Genomic DNA, 18,320 nt, shown 5'->3' on the forward strand with positions numbered 1-18,320 from the left:
GTAAGGCAAATTTATATCTGACAAAGGACTTGTATTTAGAATATATAAAGAACTCATAACTCAGCAAGAAACCAAACAACCTACTTTATAAGTGGACAAAAGATTTGAACACTACACGGAAGGTAAACTAATGGCCAGTAAGCATCTTTTCATCTGCTTGATACAAAGTCATAAAGGAAATGCAAGTTAAAGCCCCAGTGAGATGCCTTGCACACCCATGACAATGGCTACAACTTAAACTCACGATACCAAATGTTGGCAAGACTGTGGAGCAGCTGACCTCATATACATTGCTGGTGGGAATGTAAAAGGGTGAAACCAGCGTGGAAAACAGTTGGACAGCCTCTTATAAAGTCAAACGTACACTTACCGGGACCTCCCTGGTGGCACAGTGGTTAAGAATCCGCCTGCCAACGCAGGGGATACGGGTTCAATCCCTGATCTGGGAACATCCCACGTGCCGCGGAGCAACTAAGCCCATGGACCACAACTACTGAGCCCACGTGCCACAGCTACTGAAGCCCGCACACCTAGAGCCCATGCTCCACAACAAGAGAAGCGACCGCAATGAGAAGCCCGCATACCGCAATGAAGAGTAGGCCCTGCTCGCTGCAACTAGAGAAAGCCCGTGCGCAGCAGCGAAGACCCAAAGCAGCCTCCAAAATAAATAAGTAAATTTAAATCGACTGTACTTCAATAAAATTAAAAGTTAAAAAGAAAACAAAACAAAAAAAAACCCTACACTTACCATACAACCCAGCAGTCCCTCTCTTTGGTATTGATCCAAGAGAAATGAAAGCCTGTTTCCACGCCAAGACTTGTATTCAGGTGCTCACAGCAGCTTTATTTTCAGTAGCCCCGAACTGTGGAAACAACCTACATGCCCATCAGCAGATGACTGGATGAACACACTGTGTTGGAGCCACATCACAGAAAACTACTCAGCCACGAACACTGCCGCCCACGGCAGCGTGGATGTGTCTTAGTCACAAGCCAGACACCAGAGGGGACGTAGCGGACGATTACACTCACGTGGAAGCTTTCTGTCGCGATCTGGTGGGCTTGACTACAGGGACCCAGGAGGACCTTGAGGGTGACTGTGGTGGTGGCGTTGAGCTAGGTGTGTGCATTAGCCAACACCGCACGTTTTAAATGAGTTAAGCTTTGTGGTATGTAAATTATACCTCAACGTTAATTTTTTTTGAAGTGGTGCTGTGATCTTGGCAGTTAGCACTGCAGACTTTTCGATTTGGAGTGGCCCTTAAGAGACTGTGTTCTGCACACCGGTGGGCAGACAGGGGAAGGGACCCAGGGGCCCGGTGGCTGGCCAGGTTTTCTCACTTCCGTCCTGGTGTCCTTTTAGTAATGGCGCTGCAGCAAACAGGTGGCACCTACCGTCTGTCTACCCTTGCTAACGCCCCAGGGACCTTGGGCTTTGACAGAGAAGCCTCTGTTGTGTCCGTCAGTCCGCGTCTGTAGCGTTCAAGGTGAATGAGTCGGTGAACCGTGCTGCACCAGATACATAGACAGAAGTCCCGTCTCCTGTCTGGGATGGCAGGGCCGGGCCGGCGCAGCTGATGGAGTAGGGAACGTTGAGGGTAAAGGGAAGGCGGTGACCGGGGCTGCTGCCAGCGGGAGAGGACCGTCCTGAGAGCAGCGCGGCTCCTGGATGGCCTGCAGCACACGGAGCTGCTCTGCTCTGTGCCGGGGGGCGGGCGGGACCCGTGGTGAGGCCCCTCTTCCTTCTGTCTCCTAGGAGTATGCCCAGGCCAGGTTCGATGCCTATTTCGACCAGAAGAGGAAGCTTGGGGTGTGACTGGGGACGCCTGCCTGTGCTGCATCCCTGGACTGCGCGGGGGCAGCCGAGCCCGAGGCTCCCTCTGTGCTCCGACTACTGTATCTGCAGCAAGAAGGCTCGGACGTCTCGCTGCCGAACACAGATGTGTATGATACGAAAGACTGTATTAAAATTGAGGAACATTTATTTCATATCTTGTTTACGATTTCTCTAGGACTCTGACATGAGATCAGGAAGCAGAATTATAGTACACTAGTGCAATAGTGCAACATCTCAGACCCCCTTAATCTAGAGAAGGCATTTTCTACTTCAGTCAGGTGGGGCAGACAGCAAGAGTAAGCAGTGTCACTGCAGGTGCCTTTTGGTTAATGTTGATCTTTAAAGGATGTTAATGACCGTGCTGGTGAACAGTGCTGACTGGGCTTTCTGTAGGTAACGGGTGTGCAGGGTGGCGAGTGGGCAGCGACACTGCCGATGCCCCGTGGCCTGACCGGGGTCCTGGGAGATGCAGACCGCCCCCGAGGTGCGGGGTGCACAGAGGCGGGGACGACTGGCTGCCCGCTGACTGCTGCCTGTCATCCGTGTTTTCCTCTGCAGGTGAATCTCATGAATCTCACCCTAACTGGATGCAGCCCCGCCATGCCCTCTAACTGAAAGTGCTTTATTAACCCCGGCTCTGGGGCAGGCAGTGGGCCGTGGCCACAGAGGGCCAGCAGGCTGCACGGGGACACGTGGACACACATGCCCACCCCGGCCCCCCCACTGCCCAATCCGCTTTCCTGGTAGGGAGTGGGCTGCTTTGTCCCACACTCTGCAGCCTTTTCCCCTCCACCTCTGCTCAGCCTGGAGCTGGGCTCTTGTGACAGGGCCAGCTGCCCGCCCCCAGGCATGGTCGTGCCCCAGGGAAGCCTCCTGTCGCCCTGGTGCTGGGGCCTCGGTGTGCTGGGTGCGGGAGGGAAACCTTGCCCTCACTGCTCCCCAGTGTACCTCATGTGGTCGTTCTGGTGGGAAACTGCAGCCTATATGTGGAGTATGGGGGCGGGGATAGAGTATAGCTGTGAAATCTGTATGTATTAAAAGTCCTTTGGGATAAATTTTTTTTTCACTCTGAACTCTTATTTGAATTGTTTTTTGTGCATACATTCCTGCTACCACAAAGACTGTACTATACAAACAATAAAAAAGATAAAAGCCCATCCTCTGCTGTCACCCTCGGATGCATCCCTAGTCTCGGGGAGGTCTCCAGTGCGTCCACCCGGCTCCGGAGGCGAAGCCCTTGGGCGGGAGGGAGGGGGGAGCACCGGGCTGTCCAGGAGGGAACTGAGTGGCTGGGTCAGGGCAGGAGGGGGACTTCCGCTGCCCGGCCTGCTAGACACCGAAAGTTTTAACCAGGTGAGTGTGTTATGATATCCAAGCAATAAAACTGAGTCCTAGGGACTTCCCTGGTGGCACAGTGGTTAAGCATCTGCCTGCCAGTGCAGGGGACACAGGTTCGAGCCCTGGTCTGGGAAGATCCCACATGCCACGGAGCAGCTAAACCCGTGCGCCGCAACTACTGAGCCTGCACTCTAGAGCCCGCGAGCCACAAATACTGAGCCTACGTGCCACAACTACTGAAGTCTGCGCGCCTAGAACCCATGCTCCACAACAAGAGAAGCCCCCGCTCACCACAACTAGAGAAAGCCTGTGCGCAGCAACGAAGACCCAGTGCAGCCAAAAATAATTTTTTTTTTTAAAAACCCAACAGCCCTAGATGCTGCTGCCCTGTGTGTGTGATCTTAGAACACAGCTCCCAGCTCCTGCCTGTGCCCACAGGGTCTGACCGGCCTTGCCCGCCCCCTGCCCCCAGCCTCTTTCGTCCCTAAGACACCAGGCCCTCTCGCGCTTTCCTCTGCCAGGTGGCTTTGGGGTCAGTCTCCCTCACATCCACTCGCTGGCTATCACTTGCATTCTCTGTATGTGGAATTCCTGGGATGCCCATCTGTTCGCTCAGTCATCCTCCTGGATTAGACCGTACACTTGCCCGAGCAGGCCTGTCCCCAGTGCAGGTGACCCCCCTGTCTCTGTGTCTCCTGATGTGACCCCCACGCCCCAGGGGTGCCCCCTCCAGTGCCTTTGCGCATGCTGGTTCCCCAGCAGCCAGCCCTCTCCAGCCAGGCTGTCCACGCGTCAAAGCCAGGGCAGGGCCAGCTAGCATCTCCCTGGGGTCACACCTGCCACCCACCCCCGAAACATGCCACATTCTCGGCGCTGAGCCCCTGCTTAGGGTTCCCCTCACCTGCCCCACCCTGCGAGTCTCTGCATAGCTCTGCTCCCCAGGAAGGTAGAGCTTGGAGTCCTGGGCTTGGGCCAGATGCTGAGACGCACACCACCCCCTCTGTTCCTAACCAGACACTGCTCTCAACGTTTCCTGGAGCCAAGTCTCTGCCAGGCGTGTCATACTGCAGCCAGACAGCCCCTCATACCCCAGCCCAGCATCTGGGGGCCCTGAGCGGGGCAGCCCTGGGCTCTGGAGGGACAGGCTCCTCCCAGCAACTGGCCAGACAGAGCCACGGTGACGGGGCCAGGTTATGGGGCCAGGCCTCCCGGCTCGCCGCGCCCAGGGCGTCTCTGCCTTCAAGGCAGCCTTTGTTCCCAGGGCCTCCAGCCGGAAGAGCCACTTGGCAGCTCCTCAGCGGGAGAAAACGAGGCCTCTGGGAAGCACTGGCTCTGCCACCCAGCTGGGGGTGGGACCCAGACCAGAGAGGCCCAAGGATGCCACCTCCCTCCCCCCAGCGGAAGGATGGCCTGGCAGCAGGACTGCCCACCAGGGAGGGATGGGGGAAGACTGTGGCCTCTGGGGAGGCAGGGCCTGGAGTCCGGCTCTGCCCTTTTCTGACCTTCGGAGCCCTGGGCAATTCTCAGGGTGCCCTGGACGAGCCTCTGCCCTTGTCTGTGGGAAGGTGGCCTTGGGTGTGACACCACTGTCCATGTGGAGTGCCGGGTCCGGCTCAGGTGTCCCAGGCTGCTCTCTGCTGCAAAGCATCTTGAGTGCCAGGGGCCAGCGCCAGCACAGGCACGTGAGAATATTGGCCAACTGGTGCCAGGCACCACCCTCCATACCCAGGGTAGCCCAGACATCATCGTACAGCCAGTTTGCATATCCCCAAGGATGGGGAGCTCACTCCCCCTGGCCCAGCCTGGGAGGACAATCTTTCTGAGCTAGAATGTACTGGAAACAGCCCTCCCTGGGCCTAGTTCTGCCCTTCACCCCAAGAGTCTGGGATCGTTGCAGATGTGCTCATGGGTCCTATCCTGACATCCTGAGGCCCCAGATCGTAGACCAGTGGCTCCCACCTCCCCCCCCCACCAACTTCAGCTGCAGAGACAGACATAAGGGAGACGGGCACAGAGGCTGGCGTGGTGTCCATCCAACCAAAAGGCTCCCGGGGCAGGACCAGCCCATGCCAGAGCCCAGGCTCCTCCACACCCAGCAGCCCCAGCCCCTGCCTCCCAGACAAGACCAAGACACGGGCCCTGGGCCTTCCCCTTTATTTCTTCCCTGCTCAGCAAGGCAAGGGCAGGGCTGTGGGCACTATTCACCCTCCACGGCGAAGGTGAAGGGGCTCAGCTTGTAGCCAGTACCCGAGTAGAACTTGTTCTGGAACTCCACCCTGGGGTGAGAAGGGAGAGCGGGTGAGGGGACGCCCCCCCGCCCCCCCCACCGTGCTGCCCACACCAGCCAGGCGGCCACTCACCAGTGCAGCCGCAGCGCGTGCAGGAAGGCCGAGAGCCCCTCCATCACCAGCAGGATGGCCACAGTCATCACGGCGAAGGCGGCGAATACGGGGACCAGCACCACAGCCGCCACACCCATCTCGCCGCCCAGGCTCAGGCCGGCTCGCATCACCATGGCCCACAGGACCTGTGACAGCTCTGCAGATGGAGGAGGGAACCGTGGGGACCACCAAGCCACCTCGGCGTCCCGAAGCCCGCCCTCCCCGTGGGCCAGCGGGGGACCTCCTCCGACGTCCCCCCTTTACAGACAGGGATACTAAGAAGCGACCAGGGCTTCCCTGGTGGCGCAGTGGTTGAGGGTCCGCCTGCCGATGCAGGGGACACAGGTTCGTGCCCCGGTCTGAGAAGATCCCACATGCCGCGGAGCGGCTGGGCCCGTGAGCCATGGCCGCTGGGCCTGCGCGTCCGGAGCCTGTGCCCCGCAACGGGAGAGGCCACAACCGTGAGAGGCCCGCATACTGCAAAAAAAAAAAAAAAAAAAAAAAAAAGAAGCGACCAGAGGGGACCACGCATCCAGCAGCCGGGTGTGGGAAGGAGCCGGGACTCACGGGCGTGGGCCAGGCTCAGGGCCCAAAGGCGCAGGTAGGAGGCCGTGTTGGAGATGCAGCCCAGGCAGAACTCGATGGTGTGGATGGCTTGGTGCATGAATACCTCGGACAGGACAAACTGGGGGGACAGGTGGCAGTGAGGGGCAGGTGGGGCCGGAAGCCATCCCCTACTCAGGAAGGCACCATACCCACCTCGGCCTCCGCCTGGTCCCCTGGGCATCCTGCCTTCTCCTCATCAGAGCCCTGGCTGGCCAGGGACGTGTCAGGCAGGTCCAGAAGCCCGGCTGTGTCCTTATCCTAGAGGTGGTGCAGCGGCATCACAGACCCCCAGCCCCAGATGGGGCTCACGTCCCGGACAGGACCCCACCCCCAGGCTCCCCTACCTCTACCGGCTGTTGCCTCCTCCGAGAGTGGCAGCGGCGGTGCTCCCGGTGCAGGAACAAGGGCGTGCCAAGCAGCAGGACGGGCACCATGGCCAGGGCCAGGACCACCAGCGTGGGCTGCACCACTTCCTGCAGGGGAGGAGGGGGCGATGGTCAGGGCGCCCCTGCGAGCCACCGGCCAGCTCGGGTCACGCGATTCCCCAGGGGCCCGGGGAGCCCGCAGCCCACTCCAGCCCAGGGCCCCTCACCAGGCAGGGACTTCGCCCCGTGTGGAATTCCTCTGGGCATAGAAGCCACCACCCCTGCTGGGAGCTCCCAGGGAGGCCCCCTCGACCTCCCTGTCTCACGGCCTCAGGCCTGCATCCCACTTCTCCCACGAGGATCCTGCAGCTGAGAGGCCCAGCCACCAGGGGGTCCCAGGGCGGGGTGTGAGCCCCCCACCCCCGCCGCCCCACCCCCACCCCCGCCCCAGCCTACCTGCCCGGAGAAAAGTGGCCGGTTTGTGGGGCTGCTGGAGAAGAGGAACATGTTGATGAAGTGGATGAGGATGCTGGGGGCCGAGGCCGCGCTGGCGGCCGTGACTCGCAGCCACTTGTAGGCGACCAGGAAGACGAGGTAGCCGAACAGCCCCAGCAGGAAGACCAGCTCGGGGAGGGTCTCCAGCAGCAGCCGGTGCCACTGGCCGAAGTGCCTGGGGCAGGAGGGGAGCCGGGTCACCAGGTCGCCCTGGCCCTGCCTGGCCCCCCACCCCAAGGCCCCCGGTCCTCACATGTGGTTGAAGACTCCCAGGACCACCCCGAAGGTCATGTGGGTGACCCCCAGGATGACAGACATCTTCATCTTGAAGGAGTTGAGGAAGCTCAGGTGGTTGACAGCCAGGCTCCAGACCTGTGGTGGCAGGAGGGATGGGTGTCGTGAAGGGGCCTCTCCACCCGAGTCACTCCCATCGGCCTGTCTGCCCCTCCAGGGCCTCTGCACAACCCGTCACCTGCCCGACGAGGGGCAGCAGAGGGGAACAGTTAAGAGCACAGACTGGGCTGGGCAGCCTGGGCCCCAACCCCAGTTCTTCCTAGCTGGGTGACCTTGGGCGTGTAACCTCAGTTTCCTCACCTGTAAAATGGGGACAGTACTGATGTGCTCTCATGGAGCTGTCACGAGCACTAGACATCAAGTCAATTCAACAAGGGCTCAGAACGGTGCCTGCCTGGCACAGAGGGGACTACAAAAGGCTGCCCTTATTGGAACTCGCTTCTCTGCTTTTCAAGTGGCTGCAGTGCAGGCCCCCCTGCCACGCAGGCCCTGGTCTAGGGGGGCTCCTGCCTCCTGTACCCGGAACTGGGCCTGGTGCTTGGGAGGGGCTGGGCGAGCGGGGAGCCCCGGACCCGCCCTCCTGCCCGCCACCGCCTCCGACAGGCGGCCGGGACTCACCGGGTCAATGCCGAAGGGGTACGGTCCCAGGAAGACGCCGGTGACATTGGGGTCCAGGGAGAGCAGCGGCTGCTGGGCCAGGAAGGCGTCACTGTGACAAGAGCAGGCGGGCTGGTCAGGGGCCCGGGGGCCTCAGGGCTGCGGGGCGGGCACGGCCGGGCCTCACCTCCAGCCCGACTGGTTGGCCATGGCCGCCACGCTCCAGCCCGAGGGGAAGACAGCCGTGGCGCAGCTGAAGCACTCGTTGTAGATGAAGCCGGTGTAGACGGAGAACAGGCCCATGAGCAGGAGCAGGTAGCGGCCCTCAAAGAAGGTCCTCCAGATCTGGGGGTGCAGAGAGGTGTGGCGAGAGCCAGCCTGGGGCCCCTGCTGTGCCCGGAGCCCCCCCACTCTCCGCCCCGTACCACCCACCCCGTCGCCCCTCACCTCGTTCTGCGCCGTCTTCACGGCTGGCCGGTTCTCGGCCAGCACCATGGCCAGGGCGAAGAGAAACATGAGCAGCCCGTGGCCCACGTCACCGAACATGACGGCGAAGAGAAAGGGGAAGGTGATGATGGTGTAGGGTGCTGCGGGCAGAGGGGCCACGCGGTCAGCCAGGACCCCCATCCCTGTACAGGATGCCACACAGGCTCCCCAAGCCAGGCTCCGGGGCCCCAGGAGACATGAAGGTGGTGTAGCCAGGCAGGGATGCCACACCGCCTGCCTGCACTCAAGATCCAGGCACTTACTAGCTGTGCAACCTTGGGCTAGTATCTTAACCTCTCTGAACCTCCATTCCCCATCTGCAAAATGGAGATAAAAATACCACCACTTTATAGGGCTGTTATAAATGACTTTATCCATGGACAGTACCTGGAAGACCATAAATATAACGTTAGCAGTTCTAGCTATTATTATTTATGAGAAGAGCTTAAAGCAGAAGCACAGAGAGCCCAGTGGTAGTCCTGGCTGGCACATGGCAAGTTCCAGAAGGCCGAGTTGGTCACTTAACCTCTGGGGCCTCAGCTTCCCTTTAGTAAAATGGGGACATTTTCTCATAGATGTTAGGATTCTAACGCACATCCCAGTTATGGGTTGAATTGTGTCCCCCACCCCAGCAAAAGATATGTTGGAGTCCTAACCCCCAGTACCTTAGACAAGGACCTTCTTTGGAGATACAACCTTTACAGCTGTAACCCAGTGAAAATGAGGTCATTAGGGTGGGTCCTAATCAAATATAACTGGTGTCCCTATAAAAAGGGGGAAATTTAGAACTTAGACACATACACTGGGAGAATGCCATACGAACATGAAGACAGCTGTCTGCAAGCCAAGGAGAGAGGCCTGAACACATTCTCCCTCACAGCTCTCAGAAGGAACCAGCCCTGCCGACACCTTGATCTCAGACTTCCGGCCTCCAGAACTGAGTGACGATAAATACCTATCATTTCAGCCGCCCCATCCATGAGGCTTTGTTACAGCAGCCCTAGGAAACGAATACTCCGCAAAGCTACTGCTTTGAGAGCTGGTGGCATATTACCAACCGTGGATATCTGGTGATCAGGCCTGTTCTAACCAGACTGGCATCCGCTACCGCAGAGGGACTACGGGCAGGTGAAATGGGCTGGGGGCCCCACGTCAAGCTCCCAGATGCTGGTCCTGCAGGGTCAGCAGGCCCCAGAGGACCACGTGACCCTGGTCTCAGTCCACACGGCCCTGGATTCCATCCTCATGTGCTGCCTGTACTGCCCCGGGGATCCCAAACCCTGCCTCTTGCCCACTGGATGAGGCAGGACCCCTCCCTGGCCTCCCATAAGGGACCTCATCACGGTTCACCCTCACACCCATTCTTTGGGCTCACACAGAGATGCACTGCAGCCCCTACCCCGTGACACGGGGGATGCTGGGCCACTGGCCACACCGCAGCCAGCCTTCTGCAGGGAGGGTGGTATCTGGAGGGAGAAGAACCTGGCGGATGACAGGCCAGGTCCCACAGGCCTCAGGAAGGAGGAGGGGGCCAGGAAGGGAGGAAAGCCAGTGCCTGCTGCCCTCGGGACGGGCACTGGCAAACGGGAGGGGCTGCCGCCACCCAGCTCCAGCCTGTTGGAGGTGGGCCACGTCGCCAAATCTCTCTTTTCGCCAGTCTTGAGAAAATGCAGACTTTTGCGAAAACCCCCACTTTAAACCCTGGCACCCGCAGCAGACACTGAGGCTCTGCCCAGGCGGCCGCAGCTCCCTTGGCAGCTCTGTGCGACCCTCTGCCCAGTGGGCCACTTAGAGAGCAGCAGCCTCGCCAGGCCAGTGAGCACCCAGGTGGACGTGCCTGGAGCTGACGGCCTCACTGCCCACCCGCGAGGGCTGGCAGACGACTGAGGGCGCTGGGTTTGAAAGCCCTGCTCATCAGCCTTGAGGTGGACACACCATAGTGTCCTTCATGCTCTAGAGCTCCCTGCAGGCTCAGGCTGAGGCTGGGCTTCACCTGAGACTGGCCCTACTCAGCTCTCCCCTTCCTGCCTGCTTCCCCGTCCCCTAAGGTCCCTTACTGGTTTCTCCCAGGAACACCTCTCTTAATACGCCACTTGCATCAGAGACCCCATCTCAGGGTCTGCTTCTGGGAGAACCTGACCTGGGGCTGCACCCAATTCAAACCTTTCAACGTGGCCAGACAACGTGGCCAAGCAAAACACGTCTGCAGACTGATGCTGGCCTCGTGGACCACTGGTTTGCAGCCTTTGGCGATCATTAATCTTCCCAACACCGCTCAAGTATGTACCATCAACCCCATTTTATAGATGAGGAAACTGAGGCTCAGAGAAGCTAAGAAACTCATCAAAGTAAGTGAGTAGGACCTCCAACCTGGTCCATTCCTACTGCAAAGCTGCTATCCTTTGCACAACTCTGCCGGTTCCCCTGTTAGCTTAACAGCAGGGCAGTGGGGGTGTCTGCGGGGGATAAACGTGAAGTGCCTCCACTGGGCCCCCAAGAACATGACCAGGAGTGCGCCCCTCACCTCAGGAGGGCGGGACAGGCCCAGGTGGCGACGCAGCCCTCCCATGCTTCCACCCAGGGCAGCAGCTGAGCCTCCCGAAGGCCGGGGCTGGGGACGTGGTGCCTCTCACCGGGGTTGACCTCCTGGTAGCGGCCCACACCATAGGCGTCCACGATGCCCTGGAAGCTGGCCGTGAAGCGGTTGGTACGGATGAGTGTGGGGGGCATGTCCCGGCAGGGGATGCGGTGAACCACGGCGCTCACACCCGCCTCGCTCTGGGGCACCCGGCAGGCAGACAGACAGACAAGACTGATGGCAGGGGCCTTCAGGGACGCTCGGACCCTCCAGCCACGGCCAGCTAGAGATGGAGAACACTGTGGGGACTCGCTGGGTGGGAGCCAGGGGACCCAGGGCAGCCCCTCCTCTCCCTGTGAAATAGCATGACCAGCCCCACCTGCCCCAGTTCAGGGGGATTCAGGGAGGGCCAGAGATTGGCCCAAAAGTCACTCGGGAAACAGAAGCGTGCTTCTTCCCATCCAGGTGGCCCAGGAGAGGGAGCCCCATGGCCACAGGTGAGCACCTAGCACGGCGACCCCTGGAAGCAGGGTCAGCAACCCCATTTCACAGATGAGCCCAAGGCTCCCTCCAGTTGGCCCAAGGTCACAGGGCCAGTACCTGCAGAGCCTGGATTTGAACCCGGTTTCTAACTTAACACCCAGTGCAGCTTCCAGGGTGTGACGGCCCATCCCAGGGCCTCTGGGAAGTCGGGGCAGGAAGAGGGCTTGCTGGGCCAGGGCCATCACGGTGGACTCCCTGGAGGAGGATGAGCCCCGGCAAAGGCACGGCGCTGATGGCACCGGGAATGGGAGATGTGTTGTGTGGAGGAAACCAGCCCCTGCCTGGCAGTAGGGGAGGGTGGGAGACCACCCCCCCATGCTCACCGAGCTGCCCTGCAGCGACTGCTGCAGGGTGGGCAGGTCGCGCGTGGCACACCAGGCCTCGGCGATGAGGCACTTGTGCGTGGTGCTCACGCTGCACTGGTTGAGGGCCAGGTACACGGCCTTCATCTTGCGGATCTGCACCTGCCAGGGCGGCAACAGTCTCTGCACCCGGCCCAGCACCTGGCTCAGGAAGTGCTCCGTCTCACCCAGGACCTGCGACCAGAGCAGGGGGTCAGGAGGAGTGGCAGGGGGAGGAGGGGCGGGGAGGGGGAGGGGTGTCAGGAGGGGAGGGGCGGGGAGGGGGAGGGGTGTCAGGAGGGGAGGGGCGGGGAGGGGGAGGGGTGTCAGGAGGGGAGGGGCGGGGGGAAGGCAGGGCTACAGCCAGGCCACGGGCGCCCACCTCCTGCAGCTCTTGGCTCTGCTGCTGCAGCTGCTGCAGGGCTGCGCGGCGGGCCTCCTCCTGCTCCACAAATGGGAAGACGTGGCAGTGGAAGCTGGCAGGGAGGAGGGGGGAGGTGAGGTGGGCACAGGGTCCAGGGCTTGCAGAGGCTGAGTCGAAAGGGAGCCCACAGGGCAGTGTGGCAGACAGAGCGGGCTTGGTGGAGGTGACACGCAGGGGCCCGGGCACGAGGGCAGCGGGGGGCCAGCCCCCCACCCGACGGGGGCTCACCAGTCAGTGATCTTGCGAATCTTCTGCCCGATCTGCTCTCCCCAGTAGGAGATGAGGAAGGTCACCCACGTCGCAGGCTCACCCTGCCGGAGCGGGGCGCACATCACCCTGCAGTCCCGGCTCCACCCAGCACGCACCCCAGCCTGCGCGCCCGGGCCGCTCACCGTCACGGGCCCCTCCAGCGGCTGCTCCACGTCCCTGAAGCTGGCGATGAGGAAGCCGTGGCAGGCCCTCCAGAGCAGGCGCTCCAGGGCGGCGGCCTTGTGGGGCTCCACGGCACCTGCTACGAAGCTGCAAGGACGGGCGGGGCTGGGCAGGGGCTGCTCCAGCCTCTCCCCGCCTCACCCGGGCCAGGCACACTGCCCCCGTCCGCACAGAGGAGGCAGGAGCCCGCCAGGCAGGGCCAGAAGAGACCCCCAGGGGCAAAGGGAAGTCCAGGCCTGAGGGCGGCTGCACGAGGGCCCTGGACAAGAAGTCCGAGCTGGCCTGCCTCACCCTGCACCAACCAGAAAGAGAGCGAAGCTGCCCCTCACTTACTTGACCCTCAGGTCCTGGTGCGGCCCCCCGGGGGACTGGAGCAGGGGTGTTCTTTCCAGGGGCCCATCTGTGTGGCTGGCTGCCAACTAGGAGCCGAGAGGCGCCATGAGTCCCGGCCCAGGTGGGGTCTGGGGCCCCCGCCCCTCCCCACGCCCTGCCCGGGCCGGAGCTGACCGAGGGGCCATGGCCCTGGCCCAGTACAGCCGAGTGGAGCTGCAGCTGGTGGAGTTGGGCCCGCAGGGCCTGCCGGTTGCCCCGCACGTCCCGGAGCTCCTGTTCTAGGCGATCCGTCTCCTCCTGGATGTGCAGAAGGTCGCGGGGCAAGGGCGCCGGCAGCGCCCCCTCAGGCAGAGGCAGCGTCAGCCCAGCCTGCCGTACCTCCTCCTGCAGGAAGGCTGGGTGCAGAGGGACGGGCATCGGGGAGCCGGCTCAGGAGCCACCACCAGCCAATGGCCACTATTAGCCAAGGGATGGCTAACATCTAGGGAATTCCAACTGCCACCCCAAACTCTGCTGGCCACCAGCTAACTGATTCACTGAGTCTGAGACCCCGGAAAAACCTCAGGCTAAACCTCCATCCCTGCAGGTCTTCTCCGCCTCCCCCCGCCCTGGGGCTCTTCTGGGCTGCTCTCCGTCCCCAGCCCCTGGCCTGGGTCCCATAGCGGTCTTCGGGCAGGTGGCCCTAGCACTGCAGGGGATGAGAGCTTGCAATGGAGGCCCACAGGGTACCTGCCTGATGACTTAAAACCTATCAGTCAATCTAACCATTAAACAGACATGCTCTATCCTCCCACCTTGCAGGACCCTCCTAAGAGGCATTTCCAGAATAGAACCCAGGGCAGGGGTCCCTCTTGCCCAGGGCCAAGCAGCTGCTCCTTGGGGGCACCTGACCCAGGATCCTGGCCTCTGCCCATCCCAGTCCATCTGCAGCAGAAAAAGTTCTGTCCATGCTTCTCTCCTGCTTAGGAACCTATGGGTGGCTCCTGGCGCCCAGAGGGTGAAGTCCCGAGCCCTCATTCGGTATTCAAGGCCTCTTCCAAACCGGGCCTGGCCTGGACCCTCTGCTCAGCTCACCCAAGAACACCCCAAAGATCCCAGCTGCCCCGTCCTGGCTCTGCAGGGCCTGGCCCGGACCTCCCTTCTCTGCCGTCCGCCTGGGCAACTCGGACTCTTCCTTTCAGACCAAGCTTGACTGGCGCCTCCTCCAGGAAGTGTGCCTGGGGTGTGGGCCCAGGGCCAACTCACCGAAGGTCTTCTCCAGCTCTTCACAGCGACGAACATCTACCACGAAACGTCTCTGGAAGGCACTCACCGAGGCATTGAGCTGTGGTTGCCAAACGGAGGGATCAGTTTTCCAGGCAGAGGGCCAAGGAGGTCCCCCCACCAGGGCCCAGGCCCGGCTCTCCTCAGGCCATAGCTGCCTCCCCCAGAAAGGTGCTGAGTATACTGTGACCCTCCAGATGCCCAGCTGAAGACACACCAGACCCCATGTGGCCTGGGAAGGGTGAGGCAGGGCCCAGGAGGCCTGGCTGAACCCAGGCTGGCACAGGGCGGTCTCAGCCACGAGTAAAGCCGGCCTGAGAGCAAAGTATATATGGCAGAGGTTGCCGGGATTCAAGCAGGGCCGGGGGTCAGTCTGGGGGAGATGGTCCACCGTATGGGACACCCAAGAACGAGGCCTCCCCTCACGCCCACCCCAGCCCCACTCACGTCTCTGAACTCCACAAGGCCCAGCTCCCCAAGCTGGCTCACGCAGGCGTAGGCAGCAGCTGTGGGCAGGAAGAGCTGGACGAGCGCCACCTCCTCACTCCGGAACATGGAGCCCATGGTCCTGTGGGGCCGACAGGGGTGGGAGCTCAGGCGGGTGGGGTCCCAGGCAGTTCCCCACCAGGTGTGAATTCTGGGTTCACATGATCCTGCAAGGTCCCGCTACCACCCCTATCTGACAGATGGGGAGACTGAGGCCCAGGATGGCTTAGCGGGGTGCTTAGGTCACACAGGAAGTAAGCGGCGAGCTGACCTTACAGCCGGACCCATAGTCCAACGTCAAGCTCCTTCCCAGCTGGCTCTGCCCCGTCTGAGACCCCTACCCCCCACCCCTAGTGGCTCCTGGGGACACTGGCTCTTCTCACACCTGGCCCCTGCTCCTGCTGTCCCCTCTCTGTGACCTGCCCTCACCCGAGATCCTACACATCCTCGGGGCCCCAGGCCAAGGGCCACCTCCAGCGCCGGCCACCTGACTGCCCTCGCCTTTCTACCCTGGGGAGCAACCTTGACAGGAACAGCAGGGCTGAGGTCCGCCCCATCCCCACAGGCAGCCAGGGCCCTCCTCCCTCCCTGCCGGTCTGTGGGCGCTGAGGGGTGGGGGCCTCCTCTGGGACTCAGGAAGGGTAGAGAGGACAGGCAGAGGGCGCTGAGGAAGCGGGACCTTCCCCTGAGGCCCGGGCTGTCCGGCAGCAGCCGAGCTGGTAGGGGCTGAGGGAGGAGCCCTCCAGGTGTCGAAACCAACAAAAGTGAAACTGTGGAAACTGAAATGGGCAGGAAGGGCCTGGCCGGGCCTTTGCTTAATCGCCGCCCGCAGGGCAGGGGGAGCGCCAGGGTAGCCTCCCTGGGCCCTGTAGACGCCCAGCCCACAAGCCAGGGCTCCATGGCCACTGCCCTTGGGGCCCAGGGCCGGCCCCTGCCCCTCTGTGGGACTCAGTTTCCTTAGCTCGCAAATTGAGCGGGGGAGGGGAGGGGACAGGAACAGGCCAGAGCCCCGCTGAGAGGGTGAACATCTGACACCCTGCCAGTGCTGTCTGGGCTGGGCTGGGGCCTGCCTAGTTGGTCACTTCCTCTCCTGGGTCTGGTTTACTTAAATGTAAAAGAAAAAAAAAAAAAAGGAAAAGCAGCCCCTTCCCCAGCCCCGGGAGAATACAAGAGAGAATGGGGAGAGACAGCTGCGGGCTCTGGAAGCAGCAGGCCCTGAACAGGGAAGGGTGGGCAAGAGGGCCAGGGACCAAGGCTCTGAGCCCTACCAAGCTGTGATTACTGTGTGTTCTTTGGGGAGTCTCTCACCCTCTCTGGGCCTCCACTTCCTCTTTGGGTGAATGGGACTTGGCCACCCCACCAGAGACAGGACCTAGGTGGGGAGATAAAAATAACAAGGGCCCCCATGTAACTCCCTCGCCCGCAATACCTCATTTAAATCTAACAGCAATCCTTGGGGGAGGGGGCACTGTAGCCCTGTTTTATAGACGGGTCAGCAGGGGACGGAGCCAGGCCGGAGCCAGGCCCTGGGGCTGCAGGTTTGGAAGTCCCAGCCCACAGTATGCGCTCAGGGAAGGGCTGTTCTCTGCCCCAGGTACCCCAAAAGGCTGGGCTGGCCAAAGGGGGGTTGTAGGGAGCTAGGTCTGGGGATCCAGGCAGGGCAGCAGCCCTGCGGCCTGGGCACGTCCCTTGGATGGGACAAGCCATGGTGAGCACAGGGGTGCAGAGACCTGGGCAGATCCCTCCCCTGGCATTTCAGGCCTCCACTGTCTCATCCCCTCCCCCTCATCCTCCCTGACCCCTTCCTGAGCCAGGGGCCACCCAGAGACATTTACAGAACAAATGAAGGTGCCTCCACCCTTCAGGGTCCAGGCTCTAGTCACTCTGTGCCCCTCTCCTCCTGCTCCCTTGGGAGGCTGGAGGCTTAAAGCCAACTCCTCCAGAAAACCACCAGATCTCTCCTCTGAGCCCCTGGCCCGCCACGACGAGCTGGGCTGGAGACGAGGGTCTGCGTGCGCTCTCTTCTAGCTCCGCCTCTTCCTAGTTGGGTGGGCCTCAGTTTGCTCATCTGTAGAATGGGTCCCTCCCTGCCAGGAAGATGCAGCAGAGAAAGCTCTGAGCACCACCTAGCCCGGCACAGCTGAGCTCAATACTACTTGTTTGTTATAGACTGTTAACACCCCCATTCTCCTCTTCTTTCTCCTCTTTCGCCTTCTTTCTCCTCTTTCGCCTCTGTGGCCCCCGGCAACGGCTGACACCCGCGGGCCGGACGATTGAGCTGCCTCTACTGACCCAGCTGGGTTGGGGCGCCACGACACCCTCCGCTTCCCAGGGCAGTGGGAAGCGAGGGTGGTAGGCAGAACTGGGGTCTCTGCAGCCCCCGTCTGGGGCACTTACCCCCGGGTCGGCTGCACGCGGCGCTGCTCTGCACTCCCAGCTCTGAGATCCCCGGCGCGGCGCCCACGCAACTCACTTTCCGCGGCGGGCGGGGCCGGGAGGGGCGGAGCCATGGAAGCTCCGCCCCTGGCCCGCCCCGAACCCCCACCCGAAGTCCTGGGAGCTGGAGCGCGGGTCGGAGGCAGGCCCTGGGCTAGGATTTTGCCTGGCGGCCTCGCTTCCTCGCTCCAGGCTGGGAGACCATTCGGAGCTTTGGGCCGCCTAATACGGGCGAGGAGGCCCGGAGGCTGGAGCAGACACTGACCAGCACCAACCGCGCACATCTACGTGGCCGGGACGTGGGGAGATGCCCAGCCTAGGCCCAGCTCCGGGGCTACCCACCATCTAGAGGGCTCACTGGGCTGATTAGACCCCAATACGCTCAGGCCTGGGGCCCAACACCTACGTGTCCCCACCTCTAGGACCCCCTCCCCCTTGCGTGAGGCCGCACGCAATTACACAGGTCCTTATAGCTTCCTGCTTCTGACCACCACCTTGGACTCCAGGTCCAGTGGTCTGGGCCTTTGGGCAGGTGGCTGCCCTTCTCTGGGCCTCTTTCCTCAATGGCAGCAGGACACCAAGGGCCAGGGCCTGGGACCCGCACCCAGCAGGCACTGGGCAATGCTCTGCCCTGGCTGTCACTCCTCCTGTGGCTGGATGTGTCCCCATGACCTTGCTGCTACTGAGCTCCGTGCAGTTTGTCCTATCGCAGCACCCACAACCTGGGGCTCACGACTGTCCAGCTGCCTGCACTTTGGACAGGCCAAGCCTGCACCCGCTGGGGCCCCTCAGGGCAAGGGCCTGTGAGAGGTGGGGGGAGGGTGGGCAAACGGAGCCCCAGAGCTGGGCGCTGGCAACTGAGTCACAGCCAAGGCTAGTGTCTTCAGCAAAGTGGGAGACACTTTCTGGGGCACGGAGGGGCTACTTTCAAGGAGTAACCTCGACACAACCAGAGTACCAGTGGGGGCCTCGGGTCGATACTTCCTGCTCAGGGCAAACTGGAACTCTATCATGTTACAAAATGGCGTTAGAGCTGCACTCTGACCCAGCAGTAAGGGAGAGAATCAAGTCAGGAGCTGGATACA

The 18,320-nt window shown here is 61.6% G+C and overlaps 2 protein-coding genes across 6 annotated transcripts in view; one reads left to right on the forward strand and one right to left on the reverse strand.

Moving 5' to 3' along the window:
• The window catches only part of CHKA (choline kinase alpha), a 61,356-nt gene extending 58,362 nt beyond the window's left edge, over positions 1-2,994 (forward strand). For all 4 annotated transcript variants that reach the window (XM_067748060.1, XM_067748061.1, XM_067748057.1 and 1 more), the window contains one exon: positions 1,757-2,994. In XM_067748060.1, coding sequence (XP_067604161.1) covers positions 1,757-1,816 — 60 coding nt within the window. In that variant the 3' untranslated portion in view covers positions 1,817-2,994. The remainder of the gene's footprint in view (positions 1-1,756) is intronic.
• Positions 2,995-5,313: 2,319 nt separating this feature from the next.
• On the reverse strand, positions 5,314-17,281 carry TCIRG1 (T cell immune regulator 1, ATPase H+ transporting V0 subunit a3). Of its 2 annotated transcripts, none has more exons than XM_067748054.1 (21): positions 17,197-17,281; positions 16,108-16,171; positions 14,761-14,881; positions 14,296-14,374; positions 13,225-13,445; positions 13,051-13,136; positions 12,678-12,804; positions 12,514-12,596; positions 12,244-12,337; positions 11,844-12,056; positions 11,033-11,177; positions 8,361-8,500; positions 8,101-8,258; positions 7,935-8,025; positions 7,276-7,394; positions 6,984-7,197; positions 6,513-6,635; positions 6,316-6,420; positions 6,124-6,241; positions 5,536-5,713; positions 5,314-5,451 (listed from the first exon to the last, which is right to left on the reverse strand). In XM_067748054.1, exons 3-21 carry the CDS (start codon positions 14,875-14,877, stop codon positions 5,373-5,375), a joined length of 2,490 nt encoding a protein of 829 aa, XP_067604155.1. In that variant the 5' UTR covers positions 14,878-14,881; positions 16,108-16,171; positions 17,197-17,281; the 3' UTR covers positions 5,314-5,372. The 2 variants fall into 2 exon arrangements, with proteins under 2 accessions (XP_067604155.1, XP_067604154.1); XM_067748053.1 differs by having other exon boundaries at positions 6,507-6,635.
• Between the last annotated feature and the right edge of the window lie 1,039 nt (positions 17,282-18,320).

This window comes from Pseudorca crassidens, chromosome 9 (genome assembly GCF_039906515.1).
Source record: "Pseudorca crassidens isolate mPseCra1 chromosome 9, mPseCra1.hap1, whole genome shotgun sequence".
In the NCBI taxonomy this organism is placed as follows: Eukaryota; Metazoa; Chordata; class Mammalia; order Artiodactyla; family Delphinidae; genus Pseudorca; species Pseudorca crassidens.

Bases quoted from the DNA above. Each gene is read 5' to 3' on its own strand.
- TCIRG1 (XM_067748053.1), bottom strand. From the start codon at position 14,877: ATGGGCTCCATGTTCCGGAGTGAGGAGGTGGCGCTCGTCCAGCTCTTC. The intron at 12,597-12,677 runs GTGAGCGGCCCG...CCGCTCCGGCAG, and splicing joins CGCTGGAGGGGCCCGTGACG to GGTGAGCCTGCGACGTGGGT. The intron at 11,178-11,843 runs GTGAGCATGGGG...CGGGTGCCCCAG, and splicing joins AGTCGCTGCAGGGCAGCTCG to AGCGAGGCGGGTGTGAGCGC.